This window comes from Otolemur garnettii, unplaced genomic scaffold, assembly GCF_000181295.1.
Source record: "Otolemur garnettii isolate 467f Iridium unplaced genomic scaffold, OtoGar3 scaffold00008, whole genome shotgun sequence".
Classification (NCBI taxonomy): Eukaryota; Metazoa; Chordata; class Mammalia; order Primates; family Galagidae; genus Otolemur; species Otolemur garnettii.
The window spans coordinates 30,690,140-30,711,067 of NW_003852403.1; the positions used below are offsets into that span (position 1 = coordinate 30,690,140).

Here is a 20,928-nt window from a genome sequence, read left to right on the forward strand (position 1 = left end):
ACAGCTGCCTACCACTAGGCTGGAGGCTACTAATAAGAATTTCATGCAGCTCCAAGTGTTGCTTGTTAATCTGGGGTTGAAGGCCAGGCCTGGGATATCCCCTGACAAACTTGATTGGGCCACCCTCCATGGCTGAGCTCAGCCTCCTCCTTTACTCCAAGGTATCTGCCAGCATCCCAGGCTAGAGAGCCAGCTTCCTTGCCACCAAATTCCTGCTCTGCAGAAGCCCCAGCAAGTGATTTTTATCAAATGAATCTGGGTTCCTGGATTTAGAGTCCAAGGAATTAACTTGACTCTATGAATGTGGAAGAGGCTTTCTAGGGATGGAGGAAGGGAGGTGACAGAGAGAAGTTGTGCTACAGTTGTCCTTTTTTCTGCCTGCACTGGGGCACCTGCGACTTTCCTCAATTGCCTGACCATTTGAAAAGGAGACTGCATTTGTTTCCAAAGGAGCCTTGGAGGATTAGGCCTACAGCTCTATTTCCTTAGGCAGCAATGACTAGAAGAAAGCTTTAAAGGACACGTGACATGTAAAGATCGAGAAATGGGCGAGGATTCAAGACCAGTTGTCTAGTAGCCAGTGGTTTTGACCCACAGAACATAGGAATTCCTGCCAGGAAGCAGAGAGGGATCTAGTGCCTTGCCAGGGCCAAAGCAGTGAGAAATTGTAAGAGAAAATGCTCACCCTGGCAAACTTATCCTGCTGTGGAAAATAAAGTGCTGAGAGGCAGGAAACTCACGTTAGTTCTAGGTGGCTGTGATACTGTCTAGTTAATGGCTTGATCTAATATCAGGACTTTCTTCTTTGAATCACCAACCTACAGTTTAGGGTCTTCCACTGAGTAAATGAAATTTAACCATCCCTGGAGAGAAATCACTTGCCCAGGTAAAAGATGGGATTCAGATAGCCGAGGGGCCCAGAGGAGAGTGAGAAAAAAGGAGAGATCCTTCTGACCCCTGGGTCTCCACTGATTCCCATTCCCTCAGCCAACAGCATGAGTGAGCTGGCGTGTGTAGTCCCAGTTGTTCTCACTGCCACGGGAAGCCAGCTCACAGCCATGCAGCAGCAGCACGAGAGGCCAGGGCACAGGTGACCTCCTCCTGAGGGCACCCACTGCATACTTTTGTGCCTACCTTTGTTAAACTCCTGATCACACCATGTCACAAAGAATATTTGCTTTTCTGAATTCCCAGTCTGGAGGCCAGCCGGGTCATCTATTTCTACATAGCCTTGTGCCCAAGTTATAGGACAGAGGGCATGTTTGGTAAGTAAGTGTTGATTAACTGAACAAGCTCAGATAATCTTCCCTTTTCCCTTTACTTTCCCTTTACTTTCTCCATGACCAGGTGAGGAGGACCATGTCGCTGTTTCCATCGCTCCCTCTCCTTCTCCTGAGCGTGGTGGCAGCATCTTCTGCAGAAACTGGAACCTGTGAGGACGTCCGAAAGACCTGCCCTGTGCTGGCCTGTGGTTCTCCAGGCATCAACGGCTTCCCAGGCAAAGACGGGCGTGATGGCGCCAAGGGGGAAAAGGGAGAACCAGGTACAGGTTATGTCTCTGCAATTCTTCACCTTCCAGAGGAAACTCAGTGGAGATAGGAGGAGAATAATACCCTACTTAGGAAGACTGTATTTTTCTCAGCTATCTGTTAGAAGTCAAAACCGTGAAACAGCTCTGACTGTCTGGCACCCCAGGACTCTGCACAGCACTTTGTGGCAAGTGGTTGTCTTGTCTCTCTAGGAAAGTGGCTCCCAGGCCAAGCCATCTCAAGGGGCACAGGAGGAATTTTTCTTCTATGGGCAGAAGAAGTTGTGGCTCAGAAAGGATAGCCCTGGGTCAAGGTCTCCTTACTCTCCTGGGGTGGGATTGGGCACTGAACTGGGGAGAAAGAGAGTCAGAACACAGATCCTAAAGCATGTTTCCTTTGTTACCCAATAGGCCAAGGGATCAGAGGCTTGCAGGGCCCTCCTGGAAAGGTGGGGCCTCCAGGACTCGCAGGGTCCCCTGGGTTACGAGGAGTACCAGGTCTTAAAGGAGACCCTGGGACATGTCCAGGTAAGGAGCTCACTCAGCAAGGTCTGAGCTGAGGGCAGCCAGGGTAACAAGACCTGAGTCCCTGCTGGGAGGTGTCTCTTCAAATTTGCTTCCTGACCCAGTGCCCACAGCCCTGTCTCAATTGTTGGAGCCTCAGGAAATTTCCCTCCATGCCTGAGTACAGATAGACAAACCTTTCAGGACAACACCTTCATCAGGCTCCCCCCGGAGGAGCTGAGCCTGGGTTCCCCTTCAGTAGAAACTTTCCAAGGTGAGGCCCTGGTGCCAGAGAGGGGAAAAGGCCATCTAAGTGTGAGTTTATTATGTCAGGTTTTACCAAACCCTATAGCCATGGTATGTCAGTTACATTTTACTTCATAATATCTAAACTTAGTACTCTGAAAACTTGGGCATTTATCTAAATCACAGTTCTATGGGTCAACTCAGTGATTTCTCTGCTGGTTTCAGCTGGACTCACACCTGTGTCTGTGATCAGTGGATGACCACTTGTCTTGCTCACCTGTTTGGCTATTGTGATAAGGGTAATTGAGCCACTAGTCTCTCATCATTCAACAGGCCAGCCAGGGTTTGTTCCCTTGCAGTGATAACAAGAGTCCCAAGAGAATGAAGAATAGAATCTTCAAGCCTCCTAAAGCCTCAGAAAGCATACATTATCATTTCTGCTACATTGTATTGGTCAAAACAAGTCACAAAGCCAATCCAGATTCAACAAGTAGAGAAATAGCCTCCCTGGAAATACAAGGTGCACCATCTTGAAGCCATTTTTGGTTGTGTGCTACACATGCCCTTCCCATTAGGATAACTGGCAACTCAACAAAATCTTGGTTTCCTGACTAATAGAACAAACTCAGGAAAACCTTCCCTAAGGTAAAGCCCTACAATCTGTTTAGTCAATATTCACCAGCTCATATTAGAAAAATACTTCAAGAGATTTCCTTTTAGCCTTGATAGACCAATTTATTTGGATAAAGAGTGAATAATGAGCTTGGCCCATGGACTGCTGGGTAATCAGGGAGTGTAGATGGGGGTATGTAGTGCGTATGTTTCATAAAGCGTCTTTGGATACAGGAAACAGGTAGAGCGATGTTCGGGGCTGGGAGGAAATAGAGAATTTTTCCTTCTTTTTGCTTCTCAATGCTTTCATTTTCCTTCAAAGTATAAATATCAGTATAAGAGAAACTATTTTTTTTTTATCAGTTTGAAAGAGATACCCAGCCCCTTATATGCACAGATACGGGACCCTTTCTCAATGCTCCTTCACACTGTTTTAATTTTCTAGATTGTAATAGTGACCTGGATGCTTCAGAAAGAGAAGCTCTGAAATCAGAACTGGATCGTATCAAAAAGTGTAAGCTTTCTCTCTTACTCTCCAGGCAGCTTGACGTTTAGGAAAGGCAGAAGGCAGCATGTATTTATTAATGTGTTCTCGTATTATGATCTCATGAAAGCCACGTAACATTTGGGCAGAAATGGAGACAAAGGGAACTTAAATGACTTACTCAAATGCACAGAGCTAATAAGTTGCAGAGGTGGTTTATGAATTGAAGTCTGACTCCAGTGACCTGGTCCTGGTAATATTTGCTCACTGAAAACAGGAACTACAATCCTTTGTTATGCTGGTGTTAATACTTGCCGTAAGACCTAACTTGTTCCTTCTTGCCTGGAGCAAATATTCACAGACATTTATGTGTAGTCTCAAGTTAATAGTGGAGTCTAATTCAGAATTCCAAATTACATATATTCTAGAGTTCCGATCCAAAAGAACAAAGGCATTTGTGCCTTTTCACATTGGTGTTGCCATATTTAATAAATGAAAAGACAGGACACCAGTTAGATTTGAATTTCAGGTAGAAAGTAATTTTCTTAAGTAAAAATATGTTCCCCAAATTGTATGGGAGATAATTATATATATATATATATATATCTTTTTTTTTTTTTTTTGAGACTGAGCCTCAAGCTAGCCCCCTGGGTAGAGTGCCATGACATCACCCTCACAGCAACCTCCAACTCCTGGGCTCAAGCAAGTCTCCTGCCTCAGCCTCCCAAGTAGCTGGGACTACAGGTGCCCGCCACAACGCGCCGCCATTTTTTTTTTTTGGTTGCAGCCGTCATCGTTGTTTGGCGGGCCCGGGCTGGGGATTCAAACCCGCCACCTTAGGTGTATGTGGCTGGCGCCTTAGCCGCTTGAGCCACAGGTGCCGAGCCGAGTTAATTATATTTTAAAAAATTAATAATGCATTGTTTATCTGAAATTCAGATTTAACTGGACATATATATTTTATCTGGCAACTCTACTCTAGAAACTTTTATCCTGAGAAATACCTTGAGTTGGGCTTAAAGATAATGCAAGGTCCCCTGCTTTTCCACGTTTTAGGGCTGACTTCTCTCTGGGCAGAAAAGTTGGGAATAAGATCTTCTTGACCAATGGTGACAAGCTAACCTTTGATGGAGTGAAGACTCTGTGTGCCCAATTCCAGGCCTCTGTGGCCACTCCCAGAAATGCGGAAGAAAACACGGCCATCCATAATCTAGCCAAAGAAGAGGCCTTCCTGGGCATTACAAATGAGAGGACGGAAGGCCAGTTTGTAGATCTGACGGGAAGTACACTCACCTACACTAACTGGAATGAGGGGGAGCCAAATAATGCTGGCTCGGAAGAACACTGCACAGTGCTCCTGAAAAACGGCCGGTGGAATGATATTAAGTGTAGCTCCTCCTTTTTGGCAGTCTGCGAGTTCCCTGCCTGAAGGAACAAGCCTCTCTCCTGCAGCCACAGTCCCACAATGTGCCTGGGAAGAACAATTCTATCAGTTTCCCCATACCAAGTACTGAGTCGTTCCATTGCGGGCAGTTAGGGAAAAGGAAGGGATTTAAATGGTGGGGTTAACGAAGGGATTAAATGATGGGATGTAAAACTGAAAAATGGGAAGAACCTGAGAATGGTGCTGTGAGTGTTTCTGGTTTAGTCTCAATCACTAAAGCCAATTATTAACAACAATAACAACAACAACAACAAAATAATAGAAAAATAGTAGTATTAATAGTACATTTTAAATTTACTATAAGCCAGACCCTACTTCTTGTACCTCTATTAACTGTCTAACTTAATTAAGCGGTAATACTCTTGATGGAGCAGTGTTAACTCACTAAGGTATAAAAATGTAATTTGTTTATTTTTCCATTTGCTATAGACACCTGTGCTCTGTCCAGCCTTTCTTTTTCTTTGGGTAAAAAGTACCTTTAATGATACCACCCCAGCCTCATTTCATAGCTTTCCAGCTGGTCTAAGGCATTAAGAAGAGGAATATATTTTATAGCTTTCTCTGTATTTCCTTTCTAATGAGATGTTAAACTATGTGGGGGACATAGATCTCAAAGGAACAGATTAATGAAATCTGGAACACATACACACCCACCTACTCCCCTTCTAGATCAAGACAGAGGACATTTCTAGCACCTGAGAAGCACCTTTATAACAACTCTTAGGTTAATAGGATTCTGACCTGGATTACTAGATATTCGTGTTGTCTGTTTATGAACTGCATATAGAATCATTCAGTATATGCTGTTTTATGTATTTTTTTTTTACTTGTAATAAAGTAAAAGTCTGTGAGATTATTCATGTCAGTATGTGTAGTAAAAATTTTTTCCTTTTCATTTCCACGGAAGGTTCCATCATGTTGGTATTCCTCAGTTTATCCATTCTATTGTTACTAATGGTCTATTGGATGGCTTCCAGTTTGGGACCATTAAGAAAAAAGAAATCATGAAGCTTTCTGTACTTGTTTTTGGTGGACATGGTTCTCTTGACTATCTATTCAGCAGAACTGGTAGGTGATGAGGAAAGCGTGATTTTTGCTTCAGTAAATACCACCAGGTTGCCCAAGTGATCGTATAAACTTCCTTCCCACCTGCGATGTGGTTTAGTTTTAGGTACTCAACGTCCTTGTAAGGAGTTGTAGTTTTTATTCCCTTAGTCTTAATTATTCTCCTGTGTGTACATGTCACAGCCCCATAGTTTTCGTTTGTGTCCCCTAAGGGGCAGCAGCGTTGAACACTTTTCCATATGTTACTGGCTACTTAGATATCTTTTTTTCATAAATTGCCTGTTCATGTTTTTGACTTTTTGTTTAACTTCAGCAGCCAGTATTTGTCTTATTGGTGTATCAGCTATTTTTACATTTTGGATAAAAGTCCTTTTTGCTTATGTGTATCACAAATATTTTTCCAGTTTTTGATCTGCTTCAAAGTTGGCTTTTAACAAGTGAAAGCTCTTAATTTTAAAAAAGTCTCACTTATTCATATTTTCTTTCAAAGTTAGAGTTTTTGTGTTATGAAGATATTTCCTTATGTTCTTTTTTTCTATTAGATTTATGGTTAAAGCTACCCTTCCTGGTAGTTATCAACTTGATAACTAGTACTACTTGCTGGGAAAAATCATTTTTGTTCTGTAGAATCAGAGTGGTGCATTTTAGTATATTATGTAACTGTATCTGTATGGGTCTGTGTCCAGGCATTCTATTCCACTGGTATATTTGTTAATGTTTATGCCAAATACCCACACTAAAAATTACTATACATGTGTAGTAGGAACCAGTATCTGTCATTGTACACCTTCTACACTTGTTCTTCTTCAAGATTCAAGATTTCCATATAAATGTGAGAACTATCTTCTCAATTTCCACAAAAACCTGATGAGATTTCCATTGTGAAATCTGCATTGACGAGATTGGCAGAATTGACAACTTAGCACTGAGTCTCTGCTCATAGTGTATCTCTTCATTTAACTAGGATTCCTTTAATTGCTCATGCCAGGTTTTATTGTTTCTAATTTCAAAGTCTTATAGCGCTTGCTTTAGTAGAATTAGTGGCTTTTAATAATATATTTTTCATAATTTCTACTTTCGTATAGAGAAATACAACTGCTTTTTTACGTATGAACTTATGATATTTAGTAATCTAAATATGTTTATTTCTTAATTCTAATTGTAGATTTTTCTGGATTTTCCATATGTACAGTCATGTAACCCCAAAATATGGCAGTTACTATGTCCTACTGTGCTGTTCAGCAGGCCCAAAACAATACTGAAGAAGTAACAAAGGATTTCCTTTCCTGGCTTATTAAGCTGAACTTGTTTTATTTCGGTTGTTAAGACATTATCTTTATCTTTTTAAAAAGTTCAAATGCATGCTTAACCTTCTTTTCTGCCCACCTGCCTTCTATGCTGCAGAGGCTTATAAGGTCTGTCCTCCATCTCTTCATCCCTGCTTTCCTGAACGTAGTCTTTCCCTACTTCACTGTCAGGAGGTCCCGTATAGATGGGCAGATGTCTCAAAATATCTTGCTGAAGATGGACCCAATATCAATTCTCCTTTTTATGGTTGTCTTCTGTCAGAATGTCCCATACCCGAAAGCTGCTCTGCAAATTCTTTAGGGACATTTCCCCAGGTCCAAAAGCAATCTTACACCCAAGGGACGAACATTTGCCAACTTGAGAACATCCAACCAAGCCTGGATATGTGTTAAGCGACTTAAGTGCTGTCAGCATCTAGTCTCTTGAGTGGAAGACTTTAAAAGGAACAGAAATTATTTGGAGGAATTTGGCCCAGTGGCTTATTAAAAAATCACATCACTTCCTTGGTACAAACAGTAAACACCCTGTGTGCCAGTCCAGTCACTGTATTCCCAGGTTCTATGCTGAAGGGTTGCCGAGGAAACTTCTGCTGCTGTGCAAACATAGAAAGGATCATAAGAAACGAGATTCTTCCCTGTTTAGTGTTTTCTGTTTGCATTCTGTTGTTCTCTCTCTTTCTCTCTCCCTCTGTATCCTTCCCTCCTCTTAAGGTTTTATTTTATAAGAGCTAAAAAATATATATATAGGTTTAAAATGAACAGATATCCTTTGTTATTGGGGTTAGGCAAAAGTTTCTAAAAGAGGTTAGAGAAATCAATCACCATTAAAATTTTAAAAATATAAATTAGATTTTATCAAATTAAAGATTAATTTATTTTCTTAAAATGAAGAAAACAGGTGGGCAAGCCATAATTGGGAGAAAATCGTTTCAAAAGAAATCTAGCCAAGAATATGTAGGGTAGAGAAACAATTCCTACAACCCAGTAATAGAAAGACAAACCCGGGCCAGGATGCCCAGAAAATAGAGGAGGAAAAGGAAACGCCAGGAGGCAGGGTCCTCCGCCAAAAATTCTCATTCCTTGATGTGGTCAGTTAAATTGTGGCCTCCATCCCCACACTCCTAGTATGTGCAAACTCTAACCACCAGGCCCTGTAATTGTGATTTTATGTGAAAATAGGGTCTTTGCAGATATAATAAAGATAAGATGAGGCCACTTTGGATCAGGGTAGGCCCTAATCCACTGACTGGTGTTCTTATAAGAAGAGGCAAATGTGGACACAGAGACACCCGACACACAGGGAGAATGCCATGTGTTTATGGAAACAGAAATTAGAGAGGTGGGTCTCACAGACGTGGGGAACCTGTGGCCTCACAGCCACATGTCGCCCTCAGATCCAACAGGGCAGCCCCACGATGGAATCTAAACTTCACAGAACCATCCCTTTATTAAAAGGAACGCAGCAGAGAAAGGAAAAGCTTGTCTGGTCTCCTTTGGTACTTAGAAAAGAATAATCTCGAAATCAGAAGCTCACAGGTTCAGCACTCCCGTGGGGACCAGTAAAAGCTGGGAGATTGGCGTGGAAGAAGCTTCCGCAGAGCCTCTGGGAGGCACTGACCCTGCTGAAACCTTGATCAGACTTCCACCCTCCCTCCAGAATTGTGCGAGAAGAATCACAGGTTGTTTTAAGCCACGCATTTGCCGATAATTTATTGTGACACCTTTAGGAAACGCACACACTGGGCAATTGAGACCTTACACCTTCTATTGTGCATATGACAGGGTGGTTACCTAGAAAACAGTCTCCGGGGCTTCAGTCTTATGGTGGGACAGAGGGAAAAGAGGAAGAAAGAGAGAGAGAGAGAGAGAGAGGAACTGAGACACCTTCTAGTCAGTGACGTGCAGCTGGCCTGCCGTGGCACACTGGTGTACCGTGAGAGGATCTTAGGAGTACCCTGAAAATTTGTAAAGATCATCAAAGTTTTAGAACAAATGCAAAACACAGTAAGTATGTTCCTTTTATTCTTTTTTTTTTTTTTTTTGATCAACATAATTTAAGTCTGTCATGGAAGTTTAGCTATAAGTTAAAATGTGCCCTGAGATTAAAAAAACAAAAGGTAGAAAAACACTGACTTAAAGAGACAGAAGGATCAGCAAAGGGACACAGCCTGCCCTCAGGGCGGCACCAGGCCCCGTCCTGCAGAGGGAGGAGGTGACAGTAATCACACAGCATGCTCGGAGCTATTCACTCTCTTCGTTCCCTGCCTTCCAAGGAGAGCTCACATGTGAGCTACACAAATAGGTTCAGTAGAGGCATGGAAGTGACTCTGGCTTAAACATCCCTCATTTCTGATAGGAGCCAACAGATCTTATAACAATAGCTCCCCTTAGGCAAAGTTTGGGGCCTCCACAAGAGACATATAAGACCCCCAAATCAGCATATGCTGGGAAGTCCAAAACTATGGTTCCCAAACTAATCTGTCTACTTCATTCTGTCCTCCAGCCCAGAGGCAGTTCCCAGTCAGAGGTCATTGACAACCTGTGCATATGGCTTAGGAACACTACTGACCCTTCACCCTACCAAGTTTCCAGGCAGACGGAGCTAGAAAGTTAATCCAACGTCAATTTCCATAAATGGAAGAAAGGGTTTTGTTAATGTTTTACTCGCACGGTGTCATTTCAAAGACTCTTGTGACATCAGGCTATTCCACAAAGAAGAATCGAAACTTAAAATGAATGGACACGAGACATGACTGAAACATGCCTCTGACGTGAAGGTTTCACTTGACTATTAGAATCATGACGCTCAGTTTAGCATCATAATTAAAAGATACCACACTGCCAATGGGTCCTAGAGCCTCAGCTCAAATCCTGTTTTGGCTGACTTTAAAGAGTCCTGGCTACAGATGCCGCACAACCGGCTGCTGCTCTGTGCACAAGGGCAGCATCAGTGAATTAGGCCCTGGAGTGAATCAACATTGCCTATTGTTCTTCAGAGGGAGAAGGGCCTGGGCCACAGACCCAGGAACCCTTTCTACCCACTGTGCTGGTCGTGCTGGCTTCATCCATATTTCATACCAACTTGTCTGGATCAGCCAGGCTGCTGCGTGATGGTACATCCCACATTCCACCCTTAGAGGCAAAGCCCCTCAAGAGGGCTGTATCTAGTGTAGCCTAAATATGGCCTTGTGCAGATGGAGTGATACTGGAATGAGCCTGTAACTCCAGGTAAAGAGTCTGATGCCTCAGATCTCCGGGTGAGGAGGGACATAGATGAGGAGTCAGCTCAGCTTACCTCCCGCTTACCTGAGCTCCTAAGTTAACAGCAGCTCCTGCTAGAGGCTGGCACAGCCAGAGGGCAGTAGCCATGGATGTGTCCACTGGATTCCCCACTCTGTAGACTGCCCTCTCCCTTTGACCCCTGCACATGAGCCGTTTCTTTATTCAACTGTAATTTGTTGATTTTCATCTTCTCTTGTAATGCTGGTAAATAGAAGCATGAACAGAAGGAAAAGTTTATTTTCCAAATGTCTCTATGAGACAAAATGCTCGAACATAATATTGTTTTCTTTGGGGAATACTAGATTGACGCACCAAATAAAGAAACAACTATTTATATGTTCTACATAGTATAATGTAATGGGAATAACTTAGATGATCTCTATTTTATAACTCTACCATAAAAATGATACTACGATCAAAATGCAAATTGAGGAAGTAAAACCATTTGCTTAAATGTGTTTTCTAACTTAAAATTAAATATGGAGAATGAAGAATATTCTAAGAAAAATAAGGAAACCAAAGGCCTTAGAAGTCTCAGACTGTTTCAGGATTTAAACTACCAGGGTAACATGGAGGTGAGGGAATCCAGGAGCTAAATCACTTTTATTTTCTGGATGGGGTTGTTAAGGGACTATCTTAGAGCATGATGGCTAAAGGGAAGATCAGTGGCCAGGCATAGGGGCTCCCGCCTATAATCCTAGCTCTCTGGGAGGCTGAGGCAGGCAGATGCCTTGAGCTCAGGGGTTCAAGACCAGCCTGAGAAAGAGCAAGAACTCATCTCTAAAAAGAATAAAAATAAAAATAAGATCAATGACCCATGATGGAAAACCAGGCTGGAGAAGGTAGAGAAAGAGGACGTCCTCTTGCCAGTAGCTCTACATTTAGATCCAAAGATATCAGTAGATTGAAGAAGGAAGAGGAGCGGGGAGCAGGAAACCAGATGGTAGCCAGGTGCAAAGTCTGAGCAGAGGAGTGAGAGATTCCCCCTTCTCAGAGGAAGCACCACCTGTACACAGAGTCCAGGAAGCAAATTTTCCCTGCCAAATGCCCTACCAGAATCATCACATGCAAGAGAACCCACTTGTAGAAGCTGGGGTTGAATTGGTCTTGGGGGGTGGTGGTGGGAAACCCACAGCCTCAAGGCCAGATGTGGCCCTACAGATGCCACAAGTGTAGCATCTTAGCCGAATCCAAACTTCACAGAACAAATCCCTTTGTCACAAAGATGTGTCTTACAAAATTTGGATTGAGTCAAAAGATGGCATTCAAGGATCCAGAGGCCACAGTTTCCCCACTATGGTCTCTTTCCTGGGGATGCTGAGATTCTATTCAGCCTTGTGATTTTGCAACCAATTACCATGATCTTTTAGTTCCAGGGACAGAAACTAGCTCTGAGAGGAATGAAAGTTTTTTGGGTTTTTTTTTTTCTCATTCTTTCTTTGAAATCTTTAACTCAATTACTGTAAATCTCAAGTGCTTTTTTTTCATGGTTCATTAGGTCCTTTGCTTCAGGAAGTTTCGCCTCTTGATGTGAGTCACGGTCCATCTACCTCAACAGGTGGACATCCTGAAATGTTCCCGCTCTTTCTCTTGACCAGCGTTAGTCATGTCATTTCCTCTCTCACAAGATGTTGGTTGTCATTTCGATTAGATCAGTCTGGACACCTTTATAATGTAAGTCAGGTACACTCTTTTCTTTTTCATTAAAGTTGGGTGTAGAATTGATTTTTCTCTCAATAATTAATTTCACATAGTCTCTGACATTGCAGCATCCTTCGGTTTCCCCAGGAGCCTTTGGACTAACTAGCAGCACGTTCTCCATCTCCTGGTTTCATGATATCCTGTGTCATCTCTTCCCCTCTTCTTCTCGTCCACTAGTTGCTTGTTCTTGAGCCAGTGTTCCTACAGACACAACACCTGACTCTCCCCACAGCTGCAGATGTCACTATGGAGATTTTGAATCTTTTTTTTTTTAAGTCTCCTATAGTACTTTTAGATGTTTTTTTAGCTTCTTCCACTTGTATTTTGATGGATTGTGTGTTATTCCAAAGTCTCTATCTTATCCGTGGTATCCTATGCCAGCTCCTCTTTATCTGTCTTAACATCATGACTTTTTCTCCCTGCTATCCATATGTCTACCTGATCACCTGTGCACGCTGTTTCCTCTGCCTGGAAAGTCTGGGTTTCCATTGCCCACATCAAAGACCCAACCCAGTCCTGTAATTAATATCCCTCCTTAGTGGATCCGGGCAATGCTCAGGGCAGGAACTGGCCAGGACTAGATGCCCAGTGCTCTCTGCATGTCTGTAGAAGGAATAAATGAATGAGCATCTAAATACATGAAGGAGAAAGTATTGTTTGTACTGAGTTGAGCCAACGATAGAGTGATCACAAAGTGACAAGTGGTATTTGTCACTGCTGTCTTACATTATAATCTGCTGACTAAGAAACTGTTTCCCCTTAAGAACTCAAAGCTTTAGAAGGAATTGTTAAATAAAAATTTTAAGACTAAAATGACATAGAGGAAAACAAATTTTTAGAGGCTACCTTCCTGAACTCCGTAGGATAGTGGAGTGATGGAATTTAATATGTTGAACAAGTGTTTAACATCACATAACCATATGACAGTTATCAAAATGCCACTACTTTAAACATTTTTTGAAAAAATAAGATACTGTAATGGCAATCATTTCCTGTGATAATATTTTAGTAAAATTGGAACAATTAGTAAAAATTGAAATATGAAAACAATCATGTAAAGATTTCAGAAATCTCCCAAGTAAACTTTAGGTCCTAGTAGCCACCAAAATAAAAATTGCACGACATTTAAAAAATAACAATGAAAAGATTTGGCATAAACATCTGTGCAATAAACTCATGTTATTCAAAGAAGAAAATTCATAGCATTATTATTAGTTCTGGAGGAAGGCAAACAGGTGGCAAGGCCAGCAAGCAACTAGCTAAGGGCAGAGAGCAGGAACTGAATTGTAGCTATGGATAAAATTGAGGCCAGAAACTGTTCTCTGGTGGGGACCTTTAACTGACCTGGGGCTCATTACCATCTAATTAGCAGGCATGGATGTAGTTTTCAGGAAAGATTCTGGGAGGATGCATGTATCATAAGGAATCTACTATATAACCTAACCTGTTATACAACTCATTATGTAATCTCTTCTGTTACCCCCAACATAGCAATCACCGCAAACATGGGAAACAGCAACCAATCCACTGAGGAGAGAGATGGGACGAACTTGTGAGCATATACAAGACAGTGTGTGCTGAGACTTGGGCACCTTTCTGCACTTGCAGAGAATGGCCTGTCTCTTCCTCTGAAATGTACTTTCTCTTTGCATTAAATGTGGTATGTGAGATTGCTTTGTGTTTGTGATCACCCTATCATCGACTCAACTCAGTACTGGTACTCATTCCTGAGTCTGGGAACCAGAGGACCTGGGAACATCCAGACAGACCTGACAATATTATTTCAAATAACTAAAATAGAAAGCAGACAAATGAACTGTTAAGAATATGGCTTAAATATTAGCAATCGAACATGGAATACAAAGAAAGCCCATGAATGAAAACTACATATAGTGAAAATTGTCTTTTGGATCTTAGAAAGTTTTAAGGCTTTATGTAAAACTTTAGGCACTGAGAACAAGAGTGGCTATGGGGAACCAGCTTCCCTGTGCACTGCTTACCACTGTCGCCCACTGCAGGTGGGGCAGGAATTTCTGCTACTTACACGAATCTGATGGGACTGAATACTCACAAAAGTTATGCAAAGCAACTTTCTGACTCCCAAGTAGGCAGTAAGGTACAACACAAGCCTAGGACTCAGGGTGAGCCAGTCCTCCAAGGCTCAGGAAAGCTGCCCAGGGTGGATAGAGTCAGTCTTATCTGCTCATCAGCACAGCTGAGAGACCCCCAAGAAAGCAGCTTGCCCTGGCTGCATGACAGGGCTACATGACACGCTGGGCCAAAGCTCTGAAGGACACCCTGTTTCTAGATGAGACAGGAAGAGAGCCTGGGCTGACCTGGCCCATCCCCCTTATCTCAGATTCCTGCCTTCCTTCACCTCCTACAGTTATTCTTAAGAACTACAAGAGATGGTGGATAACTGGGTGAATTCAAGGCCTCCCAGAAAACTATTATTCTGCAGCTATCAGGATGTCTACCTGTCTGGCTCTTAAATAGAGAGGAAGAAATTAAAAATAAAAAAGATGAGAACAAAAGAGATATAAAAGAAAACACATTTTTAGAGCCTACCTTTCCAATCTCTGAGGAGAGATAACAGAGAAGCAGAGCTGGTAGGAGCCATGTCTGCACTCCCAGTCAGATCCTTACCACCACCTGTTACCCCCACCCCCTCTTCTGACATAAAAAGTACAGTCCTCCCCAGCCTGAGCCATTTTGACTCCAAGAAAATTCCCAGTTTGGCCAGCCAGGTAGTGCGCAGCCCAGATTGGAACATGGAGGTTCCGCAGTGCTAAAAAGCACAGACAGACGTGGCCATGAAGGTAAGTTTTCTGTGCAGGAAGGCTAGAGGTCACTCTGAGCCTTATCTTTACCTCCGTGTATTAAAATATGAATGGAGTTCATTTGGAATGAGAAATGTCAGATATTCCAGACCTTCCTTCACATGGCGGTCTGCAGTGTGAATGAGTGTGTGACTCGGACAAAGCCACTGTTGGACCGTGAACACACACAGGGACTTCTATAGACTCTGCAGATGGTTCCTGTAAGTGGAGCCTCAAACCACAGTGCAAATCCACACGCTCCTGGTAAGTTTCAGTGGACACAGAGGTAGACTCACTCTACCATGGAGCAGGGCTCCAGCCACCCAAGGCTAAAGGCCCAGGGTACCAACATAGAAAGTGAAGCTCAGAGAGCGGAAGTGATTTTGTTTTCTTAACACCTTTGTCCTGCTGTAGTTCTCAGGAAAGGTCAGGACAAACTACCCCACTCGCTTGGGAGACAAGCACCCACATTTCCCTCTAGGTATTACCTCTGATCCTTGCTTCCATAGGACAAAAAGATACATTATTGATCTCATTTTTTTCCAAAGTGATCTTATTTTTTAACTTTCTCCCCAGCAGAGAAGGACAATTCAGGTTTCGCCCTCTCTGCCTTGTTGTTCTTAGTCATTTTAATTTTGGCATTTTTCTTGGGGGTGTGAGTGGAATCTCCGCCCGATTTCCTATTTCCTTTTGGAAAAATGATGCTGATTACTTCATCTTTTCCTCGTCAAAATGCTGTACTTCGTCTTTGCTCATTTTCTTTTCAAGCCTTATGCCTCAGGTTTTTTTTTATTTCTTTGCATTTTGATTGGTGAGTTGTAAGAATTTTTATACATTCTAGAGACAAGCCTTTTTTTCAGATCGGACTTTATGAATATTGTCTAACAATCTGTAATTTGTCTCCTCCTTTTCTCACTGGTGCCTTTTGATGAACTGAGTTTTCTCTTTTGATGAAAAGTTAGATATCTATTGCTTTTTCTTTTTTCTATACCACTTTATCATCCTCCCCGAAACATTTTTGCCTACTCCAATTTTATGAAGTCTTCTTCTGTTTTCCTATAAAAGTTTTATTGGCAGCTTTGAAAATTTGGTCTCATATAAATATTGAGTTACTTTTTGCTGGTGTGAATAGCAAAGATAGCACAGTGAGCAATACTATCTCTATTCCTGGATGCATAGTGGGTTCAGCATTGTTTGTTCAAAAGCCTTTCCATTCCCCTTTAAAGGTTGTTGGCCTCCACATGAAAATTCAAAGGACTCTTTGTACAGACAGGTGATGCCTGGATTCCCTATTCTCCTTCACTGATGTATCTGTGGGCTCCTGTGCGAGTTTAACCTTATGTCGATTACTGTACTTCTGTAGCAAGGCTCGAAATCATATCGCATAATCCCTCCCCTGATGCATTCCATATCGACTGCAAAATCAGTTGATTCACTTCTCTAGGATTGTGACTGGAATTGAGTTGAGTCCAGCGAGTCAATAGACAGTGAAAATATTAATTTTTCTATACTATATTATTGCTAAAATATAGAAATATGAGTTGTTGTAACATAAATCTTGTTAGATACATTTATTAGATTTACTAGTTTAGAAAAAATAGATTCCTTACAATTTTTTTGGTCTTTGGCAAACAAGGTTTTACTTTCTCCTTTTCAAAATTCTTGCCTCATCTCCCTTTCCCTGCCACACTGCATTCTCCAAATCTCCCACCTGCTGTTGAATAGAGTGATGGAAGCCTGTTGTCCTTATATCTCATTCTCAGTCACAGGGAGAAATGTTTGTCTCTTTCACTATTAAAGATAATGTTAGCTCAAGGTTCTTCACAGACGTACTTTATCACATGAAAGGAAGGCTCCCTTATGCTGAATTTGCTGAGTTTTCTTAAAAAATAATAATTTGGTGATGAGTCATATAAACTAATTGTTTAGAATCTGTTGAACTGATCCTCAGCTATATCTCCTTGAAAGGAGATATATTCTTATATTCCTATTTCTTATTTGAAAGCATAGTAAACTTTCAAATAAATTTTCTTTGGAATAATTTTTCCAGATTTAATCTTTGGTATCTGTGGGAAGGTGAGACTGCTTGAATTTCTACATCCTGACCAGAGGGTAGAACTCCCCAGCACATCATGGAACTGGAAGGAGAGAGTCTCTCTCCCAATAACTTCCCAGAATGAGGAGCAGCGAGCAGGACAGGGAACATCTTTTCTGTGTGTAACCAGATATATCAACTGACTTCATGGATGGCGTCACCTGTCCCGTGAGAGTCACCTGAAACGCTTATGAGCCACACGTACATCTACCTACTGGGTGTAGTCCAGGCCACTGTTTTGGGAAGTTTTCTACATTCTTAAGCTTTTAGTCAACTTTTGCTGCTTGTTTTATTACTGATGCATCCTGAACATCTCATGCATTTCTAGAATCCCTGGGCTCACAGGAACCCACATGCAGAACACAGCCTTTCCCTCCTGCATCCATCACAGCCCCTTCAGGAGACTGGCAGTGGCGTGGGGGAGGTTCTTACTGGCATGATGGGGGTAGGTGCTCTCGGCATAGGACCAAGTATCAGTTATGAATTTTCTTGACAGGTGCAAGGCCACATCTGTAACTGAGAAATACTCACCAGGACACTTTCCCTCTTACAGCCATCCCAGCGTTCCCTTTGCCCTCAGAGGAGGTCTGACCACACAGGCTGATACACACAGGCCCCCAGTGTTGGCCTTGCCTGTCCTTCCCAGCCTCACCTGGAGCTCTGCCCTGCATGGCTCTGGGTCAGCCATATGATGCTCCATAGAGTTCTCTAGACAGGCTTCTGTTGCCCAGTCCCATAAAGTAGACCTAGTCTGTCTCTCCTTGGTGGGATGCCTGTCCATGTGTTTTCCTATATTTGATCAATCGTCAATACATGGGATTTTGAAAACATTTCAGGAGACCAAAGCCTCCTTGATAAAGGCCCATAACATTGTCTTAAGTGCTCTGTGAAGTTGGAGTGATGTTCCCTTAGGTCTGGTTTTTTGGCTTGAAATGGGCTATGGCATTGGGTTCAAACCCTAAATGTTATGAATATCCAAGGACAGATGAGTCTCTGGAAGTTTCAACTTAAAGGGAGATTTCCCGACAAACTAATCTCCAAGAATAGAAGAAGGAAGGAGATCACAATATGCCCACCTTGCTCCCACATGGCACCTGCAGGTCAGGGTGACCCAGGCCCAGGAGTTACACACCTCAGGGAAGACATTTGCTTCCATCATCCCTACGAGGCTGTGGAAACGTCACCCACAAGAGGCCAAATGATCTACGTGCTCGGTCTACCAGTGAAGTCCAGAAATAATGGATTTAGGAGCTTCACTGTCCAATAGAAACACAGTGTTAGTGGCGTGTCTCACTCTAAATATTCTAGCATCCATAATAAAATGGAAATAAATAACACGCAAAATTAATTGTAATTAACTTTAACTCAATATATTCAAAATATTATCAGTTCAACATACAACCATTTAAATGCATTATTCACCTGACATTTTCCAGTCATTTTTTCTCATGAAATTTTCAAAACCCATGCATACACCCAGCACATCTCAGTTTGGACTCACCTAGGTCAACTGCGCCATAGGCACACGTAGCTAGCGGCTTCCTCTTCCGGCAGCTCACGTCCAGGGATCATTTTGTGTACCCGACAGTCAGGAAATATTAGAAATAGTTGTATGCATCAACTTGGCTAGGCAATAGTACCTGGGTAATTAATCAAACACTCATCTAGGTGTCGGTGTGAAGGCATTTTGTTGATATGATGAGTGTCCACAGCTGACCTTAGGTAAAGGAGAGAACTTTTCATCAGGTGGCGGCCCCATCTAACAGATGAAGGCCTTCAGAGGAAAAATAGGTTTCCTGGGGAAGAAGAAATTGTGTACCAAGACTGGAGCATCCACTAGAAACTACTGACTGCGTTTCCAGCCTGCCAGCCTGGCAGACGGTCACACGGAGGGTGCGTGCGCATGTGGGTGCGCATACACACACACACACACACACACACACACACAGGGCTGTTCTGCTTCTCTGTAGAACCCCACCCGATACGGGGCAGCCCCAGTAGTGACTGGGGTTACATTCACAGCACCGTGACTGGAGGAAGCTCTAAATCCCACTCGTAGGGAAGGGCGTGCCTCCCTGTTAAGTAGCCAATAAAGCAATAAAGGCACTGGAGTCCACATACTTTAGTTTCTTCTCCAGCTCCCACTTCTCTGTGAAAAGATGCTTGTACAAACTGGTGGGATTGACCTCTCCCCAGCCCCACTTTAGAGTACGCTGCTTCTAATGAGAGTAGTGAAAATAAATGTGCCTGGTTATGTGTCCTGGGAATGTTTGTTAATGCCTCTGTGGTTTTTGCATCTGAGAAGAGAGAAAGCGGACAGAACATAACAGCCACAGCGTGTCCGCTTGGTCCTTATGTATTCCTGACCATGTGAATCGTGCCTGAGTGTCCACAGGTAGGGAGGTGTGCGCGTGTGTGAGTTGGTGTCAGGGGGACATGGGATGTGAGGATTATCTATAAATTATGAGATTCGGGTATGGAAAGCCCATGTGTGACCCCAAGGACACTTTTGGGGCTCTTCTTTGCCAGGAGGCGATAGGCAAAGAACTAATATCCAAACTCCTCCCTGAAGAAACTATGGGGCACTATGGCAGGGCGCTGCTAAGAACAGAAAGGAGGAGGCGGGGCTGAGCCAGGGCAGGACAGGATGGAGAATGTTCTGCGTTGTGTGCAAGGAGGCTCCGCCCAGAGTGTTGCTTGCGGTCCTCCTCCAGCAGAGGGAGCGCTGAGACCTGAGCCTGGCTCCCAGCGCCGGCAAGGTGACGCCAGTCACCTGCTGCCCCACCCCACCACTTATTTCTCCAGTGCACCCACCGCTGACCCTGCCGGGGTGGGGGGCGGGGGGATGTGCGCACAGCAGATTCAGGTGCAGGACCAGCTGCATCAGGCTCTGCCCTTCCCAGAAACAGTTACTCCCCCCTGACCACAGCCTACTGGGGCTCAGCTCTCACGCCTACCAAATGGGCATGTGGACAGCACCGGACAGCAGAACGTTCGGGTGAGCATGGTGTGAGGCGGCTTTCAAGCACATGAGCCCTTCCCCTGCCAAAGGTCTTCTCTGAGAGCAGAGCAGGGAGGGGCCCCAGCCGGGAACCCGGGCGCTCCAGACACATCGAAGCCCTGAAAAGCCTGGTGAGCCTGAGCAGGTACACCGGCAGGGCTTTCCTCTCCACAGAGACATAGAATAATGATGAACCCTTCTGAGAATGGCCTCTGAGAGCCAATGCGAGGCCTAGGCAACCCTGAACACCGAGGGACCCTGTAGGACAAGCAAAAGCCGCTCAGACGCCCCCTTCACCAATCAGCAGGAAACTGTGGAACAGCTCTGCCCTCTGCTGTCCATGTGTAGAACTGCAGCGGCTAAGGGGCTACGCCGTCTGGTCTCCAGGCCTGCCCAGGATGTTGGCTCTTTGGACTCTTTACTGGTCACTGAAGAAAAACTAGGTTCTAGCCCCAGGCCCTGGACCCGAAACTGTATTTTCAGGGTTGAGATGTTTTCTGGCTTTGGGTTTAGTGCTGGACCCATGGCTGAAAATTCTGCCTAATACTGAGGGGACCCTGGCGAGGAGAGCAGAATGGGGCAGCGAGGTGGGAGACAAGGATGATGATTCAAGGCTCCGAACAGGGAGACACCGGGAACCGGTAGGTCAGCATCTGCTCGGTACACGTGGAGGCTGGTCAGGGCTACTTTCCCCTGCACTCAGTGACGTTCAAGGCAAAGACAGGCTCTGTTCTTAACCAAGTGCTTAGTCCCGGGGATTGATGTCATTTGTCCGAGTCTCAGATTCCTTACCTGTTCCGTGGGGATTGGAATAACACCCACATGGAAAGAATTCTTGTC

The 20,928-nt window shown here is 43.6% G+C and overlaps 1 protein-coding gene across 1 annotated transcript; it reads left to right on the forward strand.

The window, feature by feature from the left end:
• Positions 1-1,278: 1,278 nt before the first annotated feature.
• On the forward strand, positions 1,279-5,683 carry MBL2 (mannose binding lectin 2). Its single transcript, XM_003783771.3, has 5 exons — positions 1,279-1,543; positions 1,940-2,056; positions 3,336-3,402; positions 3,586-3,588; positions 4,431-5,683. Exons 1-5 carry the CDS (start codon positions 1,360-1,362, stop codon positions 4,801-4,803), a joined length of 744 nt encoding a protein of 247 aa, XP_003783819.1. The 5' UTR covers positions 1,279-1,359; the 3' UTR covers positions 4,804-5,683.
• The last annotated feature ends 15,245 nt before the right edge of the window (positions 5,684-20,928 follow it).